General features: G+C 46.3%; 3 protein-coding genes across 8 annotated transcripts in view; 2 read left to right on the forward strand and 1 right to left on the reverse strand.

The window, feature by feature from the left end:
* The window catches only part of prkg1b (protein kinase cGMP-dependent 1b), a 23,471-nt gene extending 16,311 nt beyond the window's left edge, over positions 1-7,160 (forward strand). For 2 of the 4 annotated variants that reach the window (XM_035612730.2, XM_035612733.2), the window contains 9 exons: positions 1,076-1,172; positions 2,687-2,826; positions 3,058-3,147; positions 3,252-3,393; positions 3,485-3,648; positions 3,726-3,848; positions 4,995-5,057; positions 5,145-5,211; positions 5,579-7,160. In XM_035612730.2, coding sequence (XP_035468623.1) covers positions 1,076-1,172; positions 2,687-2,826; positions 3,058-3,147; positions 3,252-3,393; positions 3,485-3,648; positions 3,726-3,848; positions 4,995-5,057; positions 5,145-5,211; positions 5,579-5,677 — 985 coding nt within the window. In that variant the 3' untranslated portion in view covers positions 5,678-7,160. Of the gene's footprint in view, positions 1-62; positions 955-1,075; positions 1,173-2,686; positions 2,827-3,057; positions 3,148-3,251; positions 3,394-3,484; positions 3,649-3,725; positions 3,849-4,994; positions 5,058-5,144; positions 5,212-5,578 lie in introns of those variants that run through there. The other 2 variants (XM_035612732.2, XM_035612734.2) reach the window with 2 other exon arrangements.
* A 2,845-nt stretch (positions 7,161-10,005) lies between these two features.
* LOC118287239 (protein FAM13C-like) lies at positions 10,006-18,588 on the forward strand. Of its 2 annotated transcripts, XR_004785615.2 has the most exons (12): positions 10,006-11,092; positions 13,599-13,890; positions 14,275-14,416; positions 14,672-14,753; positions 15,070-15,139; positions 15,220-15,340; positions 15,512-15,595; positions 16,004-16,099; positions 16,261-16,472; positions 16,698-16,799; positions 17,050-17,870; positions 18,005-18,588. XR_004785615.2 is itself a non-coding variant. In XM_035612227.2 (11 exons), the coding sequence occupies exons 1-11, from the start codon at positions 10,891-10,893 to the stop codon at positions 17,171-17,173; spliced, it is 1,527 nt and encodes a 508-aa protein (XP_035468120.1). In that variant the 5' UTR covers positions 10,006-10,890; the 3' UTR covers positions 17,174-18,588. The 2 variants fall into 2 exon arrangements, 1 of the variants encoding a protein (XP_035468120.1); XM_035612227.2 differs by having other exon boundaries at positions 17,050-18,588.
* asah2 (N-acylsphingosine amidohydrolase 2) overlaps positions 18,519-20,000 on the reverse strand; it is a 10,003-nt gene continuing 8,521 nt past the window's right edge. For both annotated transcript variants that reach the window (XM_035612213.1, XM_035612211.1), the window contains exons 17-21: positions 19,916-20,000; positions 19,669-19,815; positions 19,527-19,583; positions 19,363-19,451; positions 18,519-18,902 (exon numbers count right to left, since the gene is read on the reverse strand). The exon at positions 19,916-20,000 is cut by the window's right edge and continues 11 nt beyond it. In XM_035612213.1, the coding sequence (XP_035468106.1) occupies positions 18,704-18,902; positions 19,363-19,451; positions 19,527-19,583; positions 19,669-19,815; positions 19,916-20,000 (577 nt within the window). In that variant the 3' untranslated portion in view covers positions 18,519-18,703. The remainder of the gene's footprint in view (positions 18,903-19,362; positions 19,452-19,526; positions 19,584-19,668; positions 19,816-19,915) is intronic.

Consider the following 20,000-nt stretch of genomic DNA (forward strand, 5'->3'; position numbering starts at 1 on the left):
GAATGAACATGAAACTGAATTACAGTATTAGATGAATGAGTTGAGTTATTGACCACAGATGAACCGTCTTGACTCTTGAAGTCGAAGCCTCCGCTGTCCGTGGGCCGGGACAGTTTGTCTTTCAGTCTGTTGAGTGACGGAGCTGCGTTTACTGGCTGAACCTCCCAGCAATGTTTCCATGTGCTAAAAATACCTGCAGCAGCGTCCAGGTCGTCCTCTCAGGTTGACATTACACCCGGAGCAGACCGGACCAACCTCTCCGAGTCTGTCCTCGGCCCCAGTTTCAGTCTGAGCGTCGTCCAGGTCGCACACGGTGTCAGTCTAGATACAGAATTTGCTTTTCGTTGGTGAAATAACATTTTGAGACTCTATGAGGATGGTCGTCGCTTCTGGATTCTGACGATGTCCCGCGGCCTCGTCTTTAACCTTAATGCTCATAGAGCTGGAGGATCTGGCAACTTCACCGCGCCGCCGGTACCAGCCGACGCAAACCCTCCGCCGCCGTCATCCCTCCGCTCACCATGTGAACTGGAAGTGGAGCTCTTCTTTTGGCACCGCTCTCTTGAGGACGCTCTGCCGAACTTTCTCGTGAGGATCGGACTTGTGAGGATCGGTTGGTTGGAAAGTTCAGGACTCCACCTGTCAAATCCAGGATTCCAGATGAATTGAGAGAGTGAAGCTTACCTGTCCAAGAAGACTTTACAAGATAAGGTTCCTGAAGAAGTTTGAGAATATTGTCCTTCCAATTCTTTGGTGATAAACTGGACGAAAGACAAACAAAGCCTCCCAGTGTTTGGAGATGAGGGAGTTACTTCCCGTCCCGGTGCGGCAGCAGAGGCAGCGGCTCACGAGCCTCCCTGCTCCTCCGGCCTCCACCTTCTCCCTCCCCATCACCTCCTTCTCCATCCAAACCTCCAAGAAGTTCCCGTTCGTCCACGTGGTCAAATGCTGCAGGTAGGACTGGAGGTGTGCTGAGGAAGCCTGGATGAGCCTTTCCCGCTCTGGTGCACATTGTAACCTAGTAATTTCCTCTGGTCATTGAAGGCATCACTGTGTTTTTGTATTTTTATTTCAGATACGAGGCGGAGAACCACTTCTTCTCCGGTCTGAAGCTCAGCGACTTCAACATCATCGACACGCTGGGAGTCGGCGGCTTCGGACGCGTTGAGCTGGTACGATGTGATCAGATTAAAATATTTACATCAGACCAGTTTCAGACTGGATTCAGGTTCCAGACATCTGAACACCTGAACATACACCAGTTTCAGTTTGAGACCAGTTTCAGATTAGATTTGAGATCAGTTTCACTTTAAACTGAGATTGGATTAGATTTTAGTTTGAAGCCAGATTCAGATCAAAAGGGTTTAAGACCAGTTTGAAACCAGTTTTAGATTCAGACCAGGTGGGACTAATCTGGTTTGTTGTCCACAACGTGTGTGTGTGCGTGTGCGTGTGCGTGTGTGTGTGTGTGTGTGTGTGTGTGTGTGTGTGTGTGCACGGCTGTTTGCAGTAACCTTCCAGTAAAGTATCAGTGGTAACTGGAGACGAGTCGTCGTGGGGACCGGGCCTCTGGCAGGTTCTCTCAGGTTCCTGGAGGAACAGTGATCATTGGAAAAGAGGCCTGAAAATAAAGGGGGTGTGGCCTGTGGTGTATCGTTTCTGTGGGGGTGGGGTTCTGTGTGGCAGGAGGCGGAGTCTCAGAGTGCTGAAGGTCGAAGGGGGGAAGCCCTGCAGACGGTTTGCCCATAAACAGGAAGGAATCCCTGGTCCGGGTCTCCCGTCGTTCCCCTGGACCTATTTTTATCATCTGGGTCAGAGAGAGTGAACCTCAGACTGTCTGTCTGACACAGACTGTCTGTCTGACACAGACTGTCTGTGGGAACCTGCTCCTCACGAACTGGTTTCACTGAAACATCAGAGTCTGAGATTATAAAGCAGCTTCACGTGTCACGTCGGTGGTTTTGCATCCGGATCCAGAACCAACGACTCGGTGACGACAGCAGCTCAGTTACTTCTCAGATCAGATAATCGGATTACACTGACCTTTAGGATTAGGAACCACACACACACACACGCACACACACACTCAGGAGGGAGCAGTGACCTGCGACATGTCCGAGTCTGAGCTCATATAACGTAACGTGAGGATCGTCCAGATATAGAAGATTGTGTCATGTTCTATTAACGCCACAGTGTGTGTGTTTCTCTGTCTGTCTTCTGTCTGTCTGTCTGTCTTCTGTATGTCTGTCTGACTGTCTGTCTGTCTGTCTGTCTTCTGTCTGTCTGTCTGTCTGTCTTCTGTATGTCTGTCTGTCTGTCTTCTGTATGTCTGTCTGACTGTCTGTCTTATGTCTGTCTGTCTGTCTGTCTGTCTGTCTTCTGTCTGTCTGTCTGTCTGTCTTCTGTATGTCTGTCTGTCTGTCTTCTGTATGTCTGTCTGACTGTCTGTCTTATGTCTGTCTGTCTGTCTGTCTGTCTTCTGTATGTCTGTATGTCTGTCTGTCTTCTGTCTGTCTGTCTGTCTGTCTGTCTGTCTTCTGTCTGTCTTCTGTCTGACTGTCTGTCTGTCTGTCTGTCTGTCTGTCTTCTGTCTCTCTGTCTGTCTGTCTCTCTGTCTGTCTGTCATCATGGATACAACCTGACTGTTGGGTGTTTCCTATTGTTCTTGTTCTTGTTGTTTGTTCAGGTGCAGCTGAAGAACGAGGAGGCGAAGACGTTCGCCATGAAGATCCTGAAGAAACGTCACATCATGGACACGAGACAACAGGAACACATCCGCTCGGAGAAACACATCATGACAGAGGCGCACTCCGACTTCATCGTGAGGTGGGCAGGTCTTCATCATCGTCATCATTGTCATCATCATCATCGCAAACTGAGCTCACTGATCATTTGAAACAATTAAAACCTGAAGCTAAGTTTTGTGTTGCTAGTTCATTTCGACAGGAGACAAACAATAATAATAATCAACATCATAATAATAATCAAACAATAGATTTGTGTCGTCTGGGGTTTGACCTCTGACCTGAGCAGACACTTGTTGTTGTTTGTGTTCAGGTTGTATCGGACGTTCAAAGACAGGAAGTATCTGTACATGTTGATGGAGGCGTGTCTGGGAGGAGAAGTGTGGACCATCCTGAGAGACAGGTACACGTCACACCAGCTCATCGTGACACCATCATGTCACATGACGTCACATGACGTCACCACGCTCCAGGACCCGAGCAGTGACGCGTGTCTCTGTGTTTCAGAGGATCGTTCGAGGACTCGACCACCAGGTTCTACACGGCCTGTGTGGTCGAGGCCTTCGCCTACCTGCACGCCAAGGGCGTCATATACCGAGACCTGAAGCCGGAGAACCTCATACTGGACAGTCGAGGCTACGCCAAGCTGGTACACACACACACACACACAGACACACACAACCTGAACACCTCCTGCGTCACGATGACATCAGACTTGAGATCAGTTCCATCTTCTCCAGGTGGACTTTGGTTTTGCCAAGAAGATCGGCGTGTGTAAGAAGACGTGGACGTTCTGCGGGACGCCGGAGTACGTGGCTCCAGAGATCATCCTCAACAAGGGTCACGACGTGTCGGCCGACTACTGGTCTCTAGGCGTCCTGATGTTTGAGCTGCTGACCGGCAGGTGAGGACGACCCGCTGCGGCTCAGTTCAGAGTCAAAGTGCCGACATGGAGTCCGACGGTCTCCTCTCGTTTCTCAGTCCGCCCTTCTCAGGTCCCGATCCCATGAAGACGTACAACGTCATCCTGAGAGGAATCGACATGATTGAGTTCCCCAAGAAGATCAGCAAGAACGCAGCAAGCCTCATTAAGAAGCTGTGCAGGTAGGGGGCGCTGCAGGTCAAGTCACACGCTGTGTTCACCTTGTGTTGACGTAGTGTTGTGTTGACGTGTTGTGTTGACGTTGTGTTGACGTGTTGTGTTGACGTTGTGTTGACGTGTTGTGTTGACGTTGTGTTGACGTTGTATTGACGTGTTGTGTTGAGGTTGTGTTGAGGTTGTGTTGAGGTTTATTGAGGTTGTGTCTTGTTCACGTTGTGTTAAGGTTGTGCTGACGTTGTGTTGAGGTTGTGCTGAGGTTGTGTTGTGTTGAGGTTGTGTTGAGGTTGTGTTGAGGTTGTGCTGAGGTTGTGTTGACGTTGTGTTGTGTTGAGGTTGTGTTGAAGTTGTGTTGTGTTGAGGTTGTGTTGAGGTTGTGTTGTGCTGAGGTTGTGTTGAGGTTGTGCTGACGCTGTGTTGTGTTGACGTTGTGCTGAGGTTTTGTTGAGGTTGTGTTGAGGTTGTGTTGACGTTGTGTTGTGTTGAGGTTGTGTTGACGTTGTGTTGTGTTGAGGTTGTGTTGAGGTTTTTTTTAGGTTTGTGTTGAGGTTGTGTTGTGTTGACGTTTTGTTGACGTTGTGTTGACGTTTTGTTGTGTTGTGATCAAGTTGTGTTAAGGTTGTGCTGACGTTGTGTTGTGTTGAGGTTTTGTTGACGTTCTGTTGACGTTGTGTTTTGTTGACGTTGTGTTGAGGTTGTTTTGACGCTGTGTTGACGTTGTGTTGAGGTTGTGTTGTGTTGACGTTGTGTTGTGTTGTGTTGACGTTGTGTTGACGTTGTGTTGAGGTTGTGTTGTGTTGACGTTGTGTTGTGTTGTGTTGAGGTTGTGTTGTGTTTTGTTTTGTTGAGGTTGTGTTGAGGTTGTGTTTTGTTGACGTTGTGTTTTGTTGACGTTGTGTTGAGGTTGTGCTGACGTGTTGTGTTGAGGTTGTGTTTTGTTGAGGTTTTGTTGACGTTGTGTTGACGTTGTTTTGTGTTGACGTTGTGCTGAGGTTGTGCTGACGTTGTGTTGTGTTGAGGTTGTGTTGTGTTTTGTTGAGGTTGTGTTGACGTTGTGTTGTGTTGAGGTTGTGTTGTGTTTTGTTGAGGTTGTGTTGTCTTGTGTTGTGTTGTGTTGACGTTGTGTTGACGTTGTGTGTCTGTGCTGACAGAGATAGTCCGTCTGAGAGACTCGGGAACCTGAAGAATGGAGTCAAAGACATTCAGAAGCACAAGTGAGTGACTGAGCTGTCCACAAATTTCAGGCCACACGATGTCAAGATAGTGACGCAATGGAACTGAACGTGTGTGTGTGTTTTCAGGTGGTTTGAAGGTTTTAACTGGGAGGGGCTGAGGAAAGGAACTCTGACTCCGCCCATCACACCTGACGTGAGTATGAGAGGAATTTCTGTCAGACGGACAGACAGACAGTCAGAGAGACAGACAGACAGACCTCAGACAGACAGTCAGAGAGATAGACAGACAGACTTCAGACAGACAGTCAGAGAGACAGACAGACAGACAGACAGAGAGACAGACAGACAGACAATCAGACAGACAGTCAGAGAGACAGACAGACAGACAATCAGACAGACAGTCAGAGAGACAGACAGACAGACAATCAGACAGACAGACAGACAGTAAATAAAAAGTTGATTAGAAATTTGATGTCAATCTTCATAAGTCATCATAGACTTCTTCCTCTACTTCTTCTTCTGCTTCTTCTTCTTCTTCTTCTTCTTCTTTTTCTGTCCAGGTTTCTTCTCCGACCGACACCAGTAACTTCGACAGTTTCCCTGAAGACTCCGACGAGCCGCCGCCAGATGACAACTCCGGGTGGGATTATGACTTTTGAAGCTCCGCCCACCTCTGAGGACATTTCCACTGGAGCATCTTCCTGTCACTCCTCGACCTTTGGTTTCCTCTTCCTGTCCAGAAGCCTCTTGTGGATCAAACTGGGCCAGACTCTGTAACATTAAGGTCACGTGAATTTCACATGAAGGTCACAGACTCATGTGACACAGGGTCACAGGGACAATTTCATCAAGATTCTCTGAACAGGAACAGGGCGGTTCAGAGACTCTTGGTCCAATCAGGTTCTGAGTCTTCCCCCCTGCTCCGGACTAAAGAAATTAACGATCCAGAACCAGACCTCGACAGAACATTGTCCCAGAACCACACAGAGTCTTGATGATGAAGACACTGACCTTTGACATCAGTGAGATCATGAACAGAGAAGCTTTAAAATAAGTTTTTCGTTTCCTGTTTCCAGAAGCTCCTCTCTGATTCGTCCACGACATCACAGACAGCCAAGTGAACTCTGACCCCTCCGAGGGAGATTGTTCCTGTCCAGGATTGACCTCTGACACCGTGATGCCTTCACTTCTCATCTGTGTTGGAAAATTAAATTCCAAAGACTGATGGTGATACTTTAAACCTTCACTTCCTGAGAACAGATGTTTTATATTTTCATCATCACAGACACAAACTCTTCATGTGGACGTTGAGAAATAATGATTTGACGTAGACGTGACTTTATCTTTTATAGTTTAACCATAAAAGACGATTCTTCTGTTCACGTCAGTGTCCTGTGGCCTGGTGTGATTGTTTTCACAGACGACTTTATCTGTAAAAACAATCAGCGACGTGATTTCTGTGATTCCGGTGATTTCTGTGATTTCTGCATGAAAATCTCACCATGTTGAGTTCTCACCACCGGAGGGCGGAGGAGAGTCAGACACCGTTGGGCAGCGCATGACTCGAAAATGTCAATTATAGAAGAAAAATGAAATCTCTTTTTTTTTCTGAGATGTTTGCATGTTTGTCAGTCAGCTGGTCACAGCTGACGCCTGGCTCCTCCCCCCGCCTCTGAAGCCTGAGACTGAATGAAGACAAATAAAAACATAGAGAACATAAACACGTAATATTGAAAAAAGATAAAAGATTAAGTTTAAACAGGCAGAAAAAGTGAAAACCATAATAATAAATGACTAGTTTGGACAAAAGGAGGAATTTTAATGTTCATATGGACGATCAGTGATATTCTGTGGTTTTGAGTTTGTGTAATGAAACTTTGAGTGTCACTGATACTGATACACTGATGGTATATACTGATATATTTGTATATATTGGGAGTAAAGTGTTAGATGTTTCTCAGCTGTTTGTAGATGATGATTATTAGGATTATTAATATGGTGCCTGCCATTGTAGCTGCGGAACATAAGCAACTCAGTTCTAAAAAGCTTTATGGACGTGACTGTTAAAGACAAAACAAAACAAAAAAATGCTTTGCAAAATCTGTTTGATATGTTTTGGAAAATATAAAAAACTAAACAAAAGTGTTTTGTGACTTGTTCCTCATGTCCTCATCACCATCACCACCATCACCATCATCACCACCATCATCACCACCATCACCACCATCACCACCATCAACATCATCACCATCATCACCACCATCATCATCACCATCTTCACCATCATCACCATCACCACCATCAACATCACCACCATCATCACCACCATCATCATCACCATCTTCACCATCATCACCACCACCACCATCACCATCATCATCTTCACCATCATCACCACCACCACCATCACCATCATCACCACCATCACCATCATCATCACCATCATTATCATCACCATCACCATCATCACCATCATCATTATCATCACCATCATCACCATCATCATCATTATCATCACCACCATCATCATCATCACCATCATCACCCTCATCATCATCATTATCATCACCATCATCACCACCATCATCACCACCATCACCATCATCACCATCATCACCATCACCACCATCACCATGATTAACCATCATCACCATCACCATCATCCCCATCATCATCACCATCATCAGCATCATCACCACCATCAACATCATCACCATCATCACCACCATCATCATCACCATCTTCACCATCATCACCACCACCACCATCATCACCATCATCACCATCATCATCATCACCATCATCACCATCATCACCACCATCACCACCATCAACATCATCACCATCATCACCACCATCACCATCACCATCTTCACCATCATCACCACCATCACCACCATCACCACTATCAACATCATCACCATCATCACCACCATCACCATCACCATCTTCACCATCATCACCACCATCACCATCATCACCACCATCACCATCATCACCATCATCACCACCATCAACATCATCACCATCATCACCATCATCACCACCATCATCACCACCATCATCATCACCACCATCACCATCATCACCATCATCATCACCACCATCATCACCACCATCACCACCATCACCATCATCACCATCATCACCATCACCATCATCACCACCATCACCATGATTAACCATCATCACCATCACCATCATCACCACCATCAACATCATCACCATCATCACCACCATCATCATCACCATCTTCACCATCATCACCACCACCACCATCATCACCATCATCACCATCATCATCACCATCATCACCATCATCACCACCATCACCACCATCAACATCATCACCATCATCACCACCATCACCATCACCATCTTCACCATCATCACCACCATCACCATCATCACCACCATCACCATCATCACCATCATCACCACCATCATCACCACCATCATCACCACCATCATCATCACCACCATCACCATCACCATCATCACCATCATCATCACCACTATCATCACCACCATCATCACTACCATCACCATCATCACCACCACCACCATCACCATCATCACCATTATCACCACCATCACCATCACCATCATCATCATCACCATCATCTCCGTCATCACCATCACCACCATCACCATCATCACCATGATCACCATCATCACCGTCATCATCATCACCGTTATCACCATCATCATCCTCATCCTCATCATCATCATCATCATCACCACCATCACCATCACCATCATCACCATCATCACCATCATCATCACCATCATTATCATCACCATCACCATCATCACCATCATCATTATCATCACCATCATCACCATCATCATCATTATCATCACCACCATCATCATCATCACCATCATCATCCTCATCATCATCATTATCATCACCATCATCACCACCATCATCACCACCATCACCATCATCACCATCATCACCATCACCACCATCACCATGATTAACCATCATCACCATCACCATCATCACCACTATCAACATCATCACCATCATCACCACCATCACCATCACCATCTTCACCATCATCACCACCATCACCATCATCACCACCATCACCATCATCACCATCATCACCACCATCATCACCACCATCACCATCATCACCACCATCATCACCACCATCATCATCACCACCATCACCATCACCATCATCACCATCATCATCACCACCATCATCACCACCATCACCACCATCACCATCATCACCATCATCACCATCACCATCATCACCACCATCACCATGATTAACCATCATCACCATCACCATCATCACCACCATCAACATCATCACCATCATCACCACCATCATCATCACCATCTTCACCATCATCACCACCACCACCATCATCACCATCATCACCATCATCATCACCATCATCACCATCATCACCACCATCACCACCATCAGCATCATCACCATCATCACCACCATCACCATCATCACCACCATCACCATCATCACCATCATCACCACCATCATCACCACCATCATCATCACCACCATCACCATCACCATCATCACCATCATCATCACCACTATCATCACCACCATCATCACTACCATCACCATCATCACCACCACCACCATCACCATCATCACCATTATCACCACCATCACCATCACCATCATCATCATCACCATCATCTCCGTCATCACCATCACCACCATCACCATCATCACCATGATCACCATCATCACCGTCATCATCATCACCGTCATCACCATCATCATCCTCATCCTCATCATCATCATCATCATCACCACCATCACCATCACCATCATCACCATCATCATCACCACTATCATCACCACCATCATCACTACCATCACCATCATCACCACCACCACCATCACCATCATCACCATTATCACCACCATCACCATCACCATCACCATGATCACCATCATCACCGTCATCATCATCACCGTCATCACCATCATCATCCTCATCATCATCATCATCATTATCATCACCATCATCACCGTCGTCATCATCATCACCATCATCACCTTCATCACAGAAACTGTATTAAAAAGTCTCCTTTCACAGAGGTCATGTGCACGGAAGAGTATCAGGGCACGAGATAAAAAATGAGAGGAGGAAGATGTTTTTTAAGAAGATGTTTTTTAAATTTTTCATTTCTATTAATTATTGATTGAAATTGAAGATTGGTGCAGCAGCTCAGTGACGTGACGCCGTCAGATAGGAAACCGGAAGCTCAGGGGTTAAACTGTGTGTGGGTGTGTGAGGGGAAGCTCGCAACTACACACACACGCACACTCACACACCTTTTTGTGAATGAGATTTCAGCACAGGGTGCAGCAACAAGCCCCTCCCCCGCCGCTGCGGGAAAAACCTCACGATCAGAACGAGCCCCCCCCCCAGCCCCTCTTCACGAGCCGGAGGATGAGTAATCCAGGAGGGAGGGCGGGGGAGGGGTGTCAGAGGAGTGGAGGAGAGGGCGGAATCCAACGCAGCATCAGCATCATCCTCCTCCTCCTCCTCCTCATCATCAGTGATCGTGCAGAGCGAGAGGATGAAGATTCAGAACGCTCCGGCTCCAGCGGAGCTCCGTCGGTCCGGAGGAGACTAAGTCCTGGAGGATCGTCTGGGTCACTGGGACCTGGTCACTGCATGTGGACCGTAACTGGCTAATGGCTGCAGGAGCTGGTGTCACTGGTGGGACCAGTCTAATTCCTGACTCGGTGCCTCCTCTCTCAGAGCCTGGGGTCTGACTAAGACCTGGAACCACTGACCCACAACAGGACCTGGACGTTTTCTGACTCAGCAGTGGGACCAGGTTAATCTCTGGATCAGCGTGTCTGGCATGTTCTGCTTCTGCCTGCAGAGTTCCCTGCTGAAGCTCCAGGCGCTGGAGGGGGAGGGGGGCACCTCGCTGGGTCCGTCCCCAGAGGAGAGCCCCCCTGCCCTGGGCAGCAAGGAGCAGAAGAGCCCCCGCAGCCCCGTGGAGCTCGGAGGGAAGGAGGAGAAGACACAGGCTGTGTGCCACCGTGAGGACAGACAGACAGGTACCTGTCTGTCTGTCTGTGTCTCTGCCTGTCTGTTTGTCGGTCTGTGTCTCACCTGTCTGCCTGTCTGTCTGTCTGTTTGTCGGTCTGTGTCTCACCTGTCTGCCTGTCTGTCTGTCTGTCTGTCTGTCTCACCTGTTTGCCTGTCTGTCTGTCTGTCTGTCTGTCTGTTTGTCTGTCTGTGTCTCACCTGTCTGTCTGTCTGTCTGTTTGTCTGTCTGTGTCTCACCTGTCTGTCTGTCTGTCTGTTTGTCTGTCTGTCTGTCTGTCTGTCTGTTTGTCTGTCTGTGTCTCACCTGTCTGTCTGTCTCTCTGTCTATCTGTGTCTCACCTGTCTGTCTGTCTGACTGTGTGTGTATTGTGGCTCAGACTTGATGCAGGTTGTCGTTATAGTTAAGACGTGAGACAGGTTTAAGGTGTGAGACAGGTTAAAGGTGTTAAACAGGCTCTTGAGTTTAGAAACTTCAGAATCGCTTCATCTATAAAATCTACAAAAACATTAAAATCCTTTTTTTACTTCATAAAATCATTCAACATGAATTAACTTTGTCAGATGCAAAAACATCTGATTCTGTGTGTGTGTGTGTGTTGGCACGCGACCTTGCTGTTTCCCTGAGCTGCTGCTATTTATGGAGCAGAAGTAAAAGCTGCAGCACGTGAGTCACAGATTCTCATTGAAGCTGCTCGGTTGAGTTTATATATGATTACATCCCATAATCGATCAGATCATTGGACCTGAACGATCCGCAGATCAATCGATTAGTCGATCTACAAAAACAAAAGTTTTGTGCTATTGTTAGTCTCAGTTCTATATCATTGATTTTATTGTTTGAGTAGGACGTTTTCCAGGTTCTTCAGGAGGTTCTAGTGGTCACTGATGTTCTTCAGGAGGTTCTAGTGGTCACGGATGTTCTTCAGGTGGTCGTAGTGGTCACTGATGTTCTTCAGGAGGTTCAAGTGGTCACTGATGTTCCTCAGGTGGTTCTAGGGGTCACTGATGTTCTTCAGGAGGTTTTAGTGGTCACTGATGTTCTTCAGGAGGTTCTAGTGGTCACTGATGTTCTTCAGGTGTTCATAGTGGTCACTGATGTTTTTTCAGGAGGTTCTAGTGGTCACTGATGTTCTTCAGGAGGTTCTAGTGGTCACTGATGTTCTTCAGGTGGTCGTAGTGGTCACTGATATTCTTCAGGAGGTTTTAGTGGTCACTGATGTTCTTCAGGAGGCTCTAGTAGTCACTGATGTTCTTCAGGAGGTTCTAGTGGTCACTGATGTTCTTCAGGTGTTCGTAGTGGTCACTGATGTTCTTCAGGTGGTCATAGTGGTCACTGATATTCTTCAGGAGGTTTTAGTGGTCACTGATGTTCTTCAGGAGGTTCTAGTAGTCACTGATGTTCTTCAGGAGGCTCTAGTGGTCACTGATGTTCTTCAGGAGGTTCTAGTAGTCACTGATGTTCTTCAGGAGGTTCTAGTAGTCACTGATGTTCTTCAGGAGGTTCTAGTGGTCACTGATGTTCTTCAGGTGGTCGTAGTGGTCACTGATGTTCTTCAGGAGGTTCTAGTGGTCACTGATGTTCTTCAGGAGGTTCTAGTAGTCACTGATGTTCTTCAGGAGGTTCTAGTGGTCACTGATGTTCTTCAGGTGGTCGTAGTGGTCAGTGATGTTCTTCAGGTGGTCGTAGTGGTCAGTGATGTTCTTCAGGAGGTTCTAGTGGTCACTGAGGTTCTTCAGGAGGTTCTAGTGGTCACTGATGTTCTTCAGGTGGTCCTAGTGGTCACTGATGTTCTTCAGGTGGTCCTAGTGGTCACTGATCTTCTTCAGGCGGTTCTAGTGGTCACTGAGGTTTTTCAGGTGGTTCTAGTGGTCACTGATGTTCTTCAGGTTGTTCTAGTGGTCACTGAGGTGTTTCAGGAGGTTCTATTGGTCACTGATGTTCTTCAGGTGGTCCTAGCAGTCACTGATCTTCTTCAGGCGGTTCTAGTGGCCACTGATCTTCTTCAGGTGGTCCTAGTGGTCACTGTGGTTCCTCAGGTGGTTCTAGTGGTCACTGAGGTTCTACAGGCAGTTCAAGTGGTCACTGATGTTATTCAGGAGGTTCTAGTGGTCATTGTAGTGGTTACTATGAGGTTCTAGAGAAACGTCTGTCCGTCATGTGAGGTTCTAGTCATCGTTCATATGGTAGTTGTGGCCACAGAGGAGATTTGAAAGGTTCTAAATGATTCTAGTGGTCAATGTGTACTTCAGATGGTTTTGTGGTGATTAAGAGAGTTCTTAAAGTGATTTCAGCGGTTTAAGTTGTCACTAGGAAGGCTCTAGAGAGTGGTCTTTGGAAGGTTCTAGTTCTGAGTTTGTAGAGGTCTTTGAGGAGGCTCTAATGCTCATTAAATGAGGTTCTGAGGTGCGTCAGGTGGTTCTTGAAGAGGTTGTTGTGGTATTCCTTGAGGTTAACACAGCTGTTGAATGTAAACATACACTGAGTTTTAACAGAACCATCTTGTGTCTTTGCAGAGCTGCTGACGCTCCGGACCAAACCCCCCCAGTCCTCCAGACACCAGTCCAGCCAGCAGCCCCTGACCCCTGACGGAGCGCTGCCCCCCAGCCCTCACCACTCCCCCTACTCCCCCCAGAGGAGCAGCCCTGGGGGTGGGGGAGTAGGGGGAGAAGGAGGCGGAGCTCTGCTCCAGCTGCTGGCAGGCGGCCCCGCCCCCCTCCCCTCCCCACGATGCTCCAGCCTCAGTCTAAGGTTCAACTCTGATCCCGACACTGCACCTTCTCCGCCCTGCAGCCAGCAGTACATCCTGTGAGTCTCACCTGTCTGTCTGCGTGTTTACCTGTCTGTCTTTCTGTCTGTCTGTCCGTTTACCTGGTTGGTCTGGACTTAGTTCTTGTTGGTCTTTGGGAGTTTATAGTTTAGTATAGTCTCTTTGTCTTTGTGTAAATTCAGCATCAGTCAGGCCTCTGGTCCGAGTCGGTTAAATGTCCAGACATGTAACAGCGTCAACGTCCTGATTCTTGATGTAGCGGATGTGAGGATGAATCCGTTTCTGGTTGACCTGCATCATTAGATGTCTTCTATAATCCCTCCTTCATGTGACCCACAGCCTGAAGCTCAGGGTCCAACTCTTCTCTCTCTTTAATACTCACTGAATCTGAATCTGCTTCCTGTCTCTGTGTTGGTGTCCAGGTCTCGAGGTCGCGGGGACAGGACGGAGGGATCGGAGGACCAGTATCTCGCCTCCATCCCCTTCCTCACCAGACAGATTCAGGCACTGAAGAAGAAAGTTCGCCGGTTTGAGGATCAGTTCGAACAGGAAATGAACTACAAGGTAAATACAGCAGGGAGCCGCAGTCCAGTGCAGAACCAGGACCAGGACCAGGTCCAGGACCAGGTCTTGGTCCAGGAGTGGGTCTAAAGAAGGTTCAGACTGAGTTTAGAACAAAACTAAACTACAAATCCTTTCAACGACACGTTGTATTGAATTGTCTTTCGTCGATTCACTGTGAAATAGATTTATGTTTATAACTTTGTTGTGTGGAGATTCTGTCCGTGATGTTCTGATGAGTTCGTCTCCGTCTCTCAGCCGTCGCACAACGACAAATACTCGAACCCAGAGATGATCAGCGTGATGAGTGAACTGGCCAAAGCACGTAAACAGCTCAAAGGTAAAAAACCCGACTTCACCGTTTCTCTGTTCACGTCAGTACACACACAGTAACGTCGACGACGCTCGTTAAAACATCAATTCTCTTCCAGCATCAGACGAAATGTAACTTCTCCATGAAAACATGAGGATGAAGCTGAGCAGCTGTTTGTTCACATGTTCATGTTTCTGGTCACTTTTCAAAACTATGATGATATAAGAACAGCTGATTGAAAGTCATTGATTGTCTTTATATACAGTCACTGACTCTGTGTGTGTGTGTGTGTGTGGGGGGGGGGGGGGGGGGGGGGGGGGGGGGGGTGTGTGTGTGTGTGCAGAGCTGAGACTCAGACAGTCGGTGTTTGAGTCAAAGGAGCAGGACGGTCCAGAAAACACAGACATCTGCAGGTAATACATCCACTCAGAGTGTGTGTGTGTGTGTGTGTGTGTGTGTGTGTACTCAGTCAGTGTATCAATGTGTCCTGCAGGTACGTCTCTGGGCAGCAGGGGGCGGGGGAGCACAAACCAACCGTGGAGGAAACGGTAGAGTCTCTGTTCAGACGCCTGAGAGAGAAGAGACGAGATCTCGGTCTCCCTGACAACATGGAGGTGAGATGATGATGTCACACAACCTTCTTCTTCTTGTCCAGTCTGAAGACAAGTCTGATCACTGTGTGTGTGTGTGTGTGTGTGTGTGTGTGTGTGTGTGTGTGTGTGTGTGTGTGTGTGTGTGTGTGTGTGTGTGTGTGTGTGTGTGTGTGTGTGTGTGTGTGTGTTCAGGAGATGACCCAGGCTCAGATGGTGCTGGAGAAGATCACTCTGCAGAAGTGTCTGTTGTACTGTGAGAGTCTTCACGGTCGACCAGTGAGTCGTCACCTCCTGATGACATCACAGCTGATGACATCACAGCTGATGACATCACAGCTGATGAGCAGTGATCATACGTAACAAGTCAAATCTTTCTGACGCAGATCAACAGAAATGTGGAGTGCTTCCTCACATCACATGACAGTAGAAACGTGGAATGTCTGTGAAACTAAGTTCATGTACTCAACTACTGATTCTACCATTTTAAGGTACTTTTCAGAGGGAAATATTGCTGATGATCTTAAAATGATGATGTAATGTAGCAGGTTAGTTCTCAGGAGTGATGTCATTACAATGACGTCTAAGTGATGATTAATGCATCATATATTATTTATTTATGTAATTAAATATACATTTATCTCACATACATATATCTTAAATATAAAATATCTGTCTGTGTCTCAGGGAACCAGACAGGAGAAGAACCTGGTGAAGCCTCTGTACGACCGATACCAGATGATCAAACGTTTGCTGTGCGCCAGCCCGCCCATCGCCACCATCGTGAGAAACACACGACACACACACACTTCCTGTTTCTCACTGCTAACATGCTAACGCTAGCACCCAGCAGGTTTTGCCTGCCAGGAAAAGGAATAAAAGTCTTTCTTTGTCAGACTTATGGAAACATAATGTGTTTTCATGTGAATGTTTGTGTCTCTCAGGAGGAAGAGGACGGATCTGACGAAGACTCCATGAGTTCAGTGACAGTGGGCGAACTTCCTCTCCCACTTCCTCCCAGACCGACCCGGCCGGCGGTCGGCGAGGAGGACAGCGACCGGGACAGCGACCCGGCTTTCGTGTCCCCGATAGACGAGGTGAAATCCGTCCGTCAGCAACCTGTCGTCGCCACGGCGAACCTGCACGAACTCTCCAGGTCAGTGAGCCCGTCTGACAGTTATTACGACCCTACTTTGACGGTGTTAGGATGAATTTGTGCCTCACTACGCAACAGCTTACTCACATTTTTTACAACAAAACTATGTTTCCATGACATTTACAAATATTTTACTTATTTTATTCTGACTTATGATACAAGAAGTTTATATTTTGATATTTTCATTATTCAATAACTTACTTTGTGACGTCACTGTGGACTCAGGTATCAGCTGCTGCAGAGTCTGCGGGAAACCAGAGCAGAGAAGAAGAGCAGGCGAAAAGCTCTGAGGGAGTTTGAGGAGCAGTTTTACCGTCAGACTGGAAGGTGAGCGACAGACCAGGACGTAATAAAACTAGACATCATGTCATGTGGACGATGTTGGTGAAGGGAAAACAGAATTATACCAGTTCTGTTGAGTAAAGTAGTTGTAAAGTTTCTCTTTTTGTCTGAGCAATATCAAATACTCACACTTTTTTTCAGTTTAAGCTTAATAGAAAAACGTGAAATATTCACATCTTTTATTTTTCATGCTCATAGTTTTTCTTCCTCTGACACACAAACTGTTTCCTGACAGAATCTGCCAGAAGGAAGATCGCACTGCGATGAAAGAAGAATACCAGGAATACAAACAGCTGAAAGCTAAACTCCGCCTGCTGGAAGTTCTGCTCAGCAAACAGGACGTCGGCAAAACGCTGTGAGGCGCCGGACGCTCGCCTCCGTCCCGACGCTGCTCGACCGGACGGCATCAGTTCATAATGTGTCAGAAAGTTTCCTTGCTGTAAAGTGTACAACTGCACGGGTACAGTAACTGTGAACATGTTCTTCTTCCATTGCACACGTGGGATTAGAGGACCAAAACATTTTCATATGAGACAAAGTGTCTCTGAGTGTTTGTCTGACTGAAGCACTTTAATAACTAGCGGAGTCGTGAGGACGATCTACAAGATGGAGGCAGGTTGTCGGTCAAATGAGGAAGAATCCAATCACTGAACCTTCGTTCCATACGAACAAACGACCACAAGCTGCAGTTTGGTTTCTTACAGTTGAGAATAAAGCAGCAGTTTAATGAGGAGAATAATAATAATCTGAGTCTCACTTTCTACTCATTCTGGAGCTGAAGGCGGCCGGAGTCAAACCAAGTTAGTCGTCCTGAAATAGTCGTGAGATCAACTGTCCGACACATTCTTTATTATTCTACTCACCAAGTCAGTGAAATGAGGAAATCTACAGCTGACTGGGAAAATCAAAGAATGAACTTTCAATGTGTTTGACACGTACAGTAAACGTACAGTAACCCTGAGGAACCTGACGTGATCCAGAGCTGCTGTGCTTCAGTGTCCAGTTGAAATCTGGACCGGAAGCGTTTGTGGATGAAGATGCAAAAGTTCATGTACTGTGAGTCCAGAGTAATGTGGAGGGATGCATCTGTATTTATATCATTATGTTGAAAAAGAGAATTTATTTTTGTCCAAAGATAATATGCAACATGGTCTGAATTTAAAGATCTTTGTTTGTCCTGTGATTTTCAGATCTGTGACGGAAAATCTGCTCCTGCAAAAAAAGTCAACTGAATGTCGGATTTGTAGAAAAGGGCTCAACAACTAAACACCGAAAAATATTACAAACACGAGTCACAGCAGCTGAAGATGAGCTGAGCGTGATCGTACCGAAGGGACAGTACGTGTTTCATCAAATGAATGAAAACGTGTTGGAGCCGTTTTTACGATGTAACTTCAAAGTCACATGAACAAAATGTGAAAAACAGAGAGAAATATTTAGTTCTATATAATTAAAAAAAATATATATATATATTATTTTACCTAAAACTCAAACCAGTGGAGCTTGTGTCAATCATGTCGCTGCGTCTCCAGATGTTTCCTGAACTGCTGAATGTGATTCGCTGTAGATGTGATGATGACTCATACTGTGATGAAGAAATTGTCTGTGTTGTGTAATTCTGGCTTGCCTGATACATTTCTACACAAAGTTAAAATAAATATTTTTGCTAATAACACAAAAGTTTGTCTTTTTACAGAAGATACATTTTCATATTAGAATATTTAAAGTTTATTTTCCATCATTTATTTCTCTGAATAAACAGTTGAATAGTTAATAATGTACAGTTTATTATTCTGAAATATCCGGACGAAATAAGAGTTTTAACACATTTATACTTTAAGTTTCAAGCCCCGCCCCCTATGGGAGGTGGAGCTTGGTGACTGGTGATGTCACTCATAGTAAAAGCTGTCAGTGACTCTGAAGACGTCGGACGAGCCTTCGTACGGGCTGATGACGGGTCGCAGGGCTTTCATCTGTTTGAAGTGTCCAAAGTGTTTGATCCTGTAGGAGCCGCCGGGGGTCGAGGGCAGGATGTGCCACTCCACGGTGGCGTTACTCCGATTGTTTGAACCCTTCAGCCAGTGAAACCTGCAGCCAGAGACGATATTGATGAACCTTTAACTTCAGCCTCACATGGTCTGATACTTTTATTAACTAGGTTTTATAATTAACTCATGGCCTCATGTCTCCTGCCTGTCAATCATGTGAACTATCAGGTATTTTAGTTACAAATGAAGATTTACACAGTAATTAGATGAAAAACTTATAGATATAATCACAAAACAAAAAATAAATCTGATAATTCAAAATATAAATAGTTATTAGTTGCAGCTACAGCAGTAAAGTACTGTTAACAAATGCTCGAGTAATAATGATACAAATATAATATTAACAGTCAAAGGAGACAGGAGTATTTATACTTGTTATACTTTCAGTCAATATATACTTACGTGAATTTTTTTCACTATGGTATTACTACCCCTAACCCTAACCCTAACCCTTAATGATCTTAACACTTCCTCTATTCCTCTATTACACACTAATTTACCTGGTCTCCCAAGATGCATCAGTGTACACAACTTCCCAGGCTGCTGTTCTATTGTCATAGATCTCCACGGTAACAAAGGTTTTTTCTCTCTGCAGCAGACAAACAGGAGGTTAGGAAGGAGGGAAAGTGAGAGTGAAGGAGAGAAGGAGGCATTTGCGTCTCACCATGTCTCCTGAGTGTCTCGGGTTTCCTGCTACGAATGTGACTGAGACCACATCACCCTGGAAAACATCCAAACACTGTAGTTGATGATAGTTAACTAACAAACAGCAGAGTGTCATCTGCATATGGATGTGAACGGACTACCTGTCTGTAGACGGGATACACCTGCTGCACGACGTCTCCAAAGCTGCTGTTGGCTGGTTTCCTGTCGACAGGCGCCGGAAGCAGCAGATTGAAGAGCTTCTTGAAGAACGGAGGCTCTGGTCCGACCGGCAGCTCCGATACTTTGTCCTGAAAACACAACATCTTCACTGTCAGTGTTCCAGTGACAGAAGAACCGAGCCATCTGTGAAACTTTTGATGTTCATTTTCCGTCACTGCTCAGTCAAACCTGTGCGATGGCTCTGGCCAGCCCTCGGTACTTGTGCAGGTAGGCACTGAGAGTGTGCGGACCATAGATGGTGGAGGCTCCTTCA

This window comes from Scophthalmus maximus, chromosome 16, assembly GCF_022379125.1.
Source record: "Scophthalmus maximus strain ysfricsl-2021 chromosome 16, ASM2237912v1, whole genome shotgun sequence".
Classification (NCBI taxonomy): Eukaryota; Metazoa; Chordata; class Actinopteri; order Pleuronectiformes; family Scophthalmidae; genus Scophthalmus; species Scophthalmus maximus.

Coding starts and splice junctions, on each gene's coding strand:
- LOC118287239 (XM_035612227.2), top strand. CDS start 10,891: ATGTTCTGCTTCTGCCTGCAGAGTTCCCTGCTGAAGCTCCAGGCGCTG. Junction 15,341..15,511: donor GTCTCCCTGACAACATGGAG/GTGAGATGATGA, acceptor GTGTGTGTTCAG/GAGATGACCCAGGCTCAGAT. Junction 16,100..16,260: donor GCCCGCCCATCGCCACCATC/GTGAGAAACACA, acceptor TGTGTCTCTCAG/GAGGAAGAGGACGGATCTGA.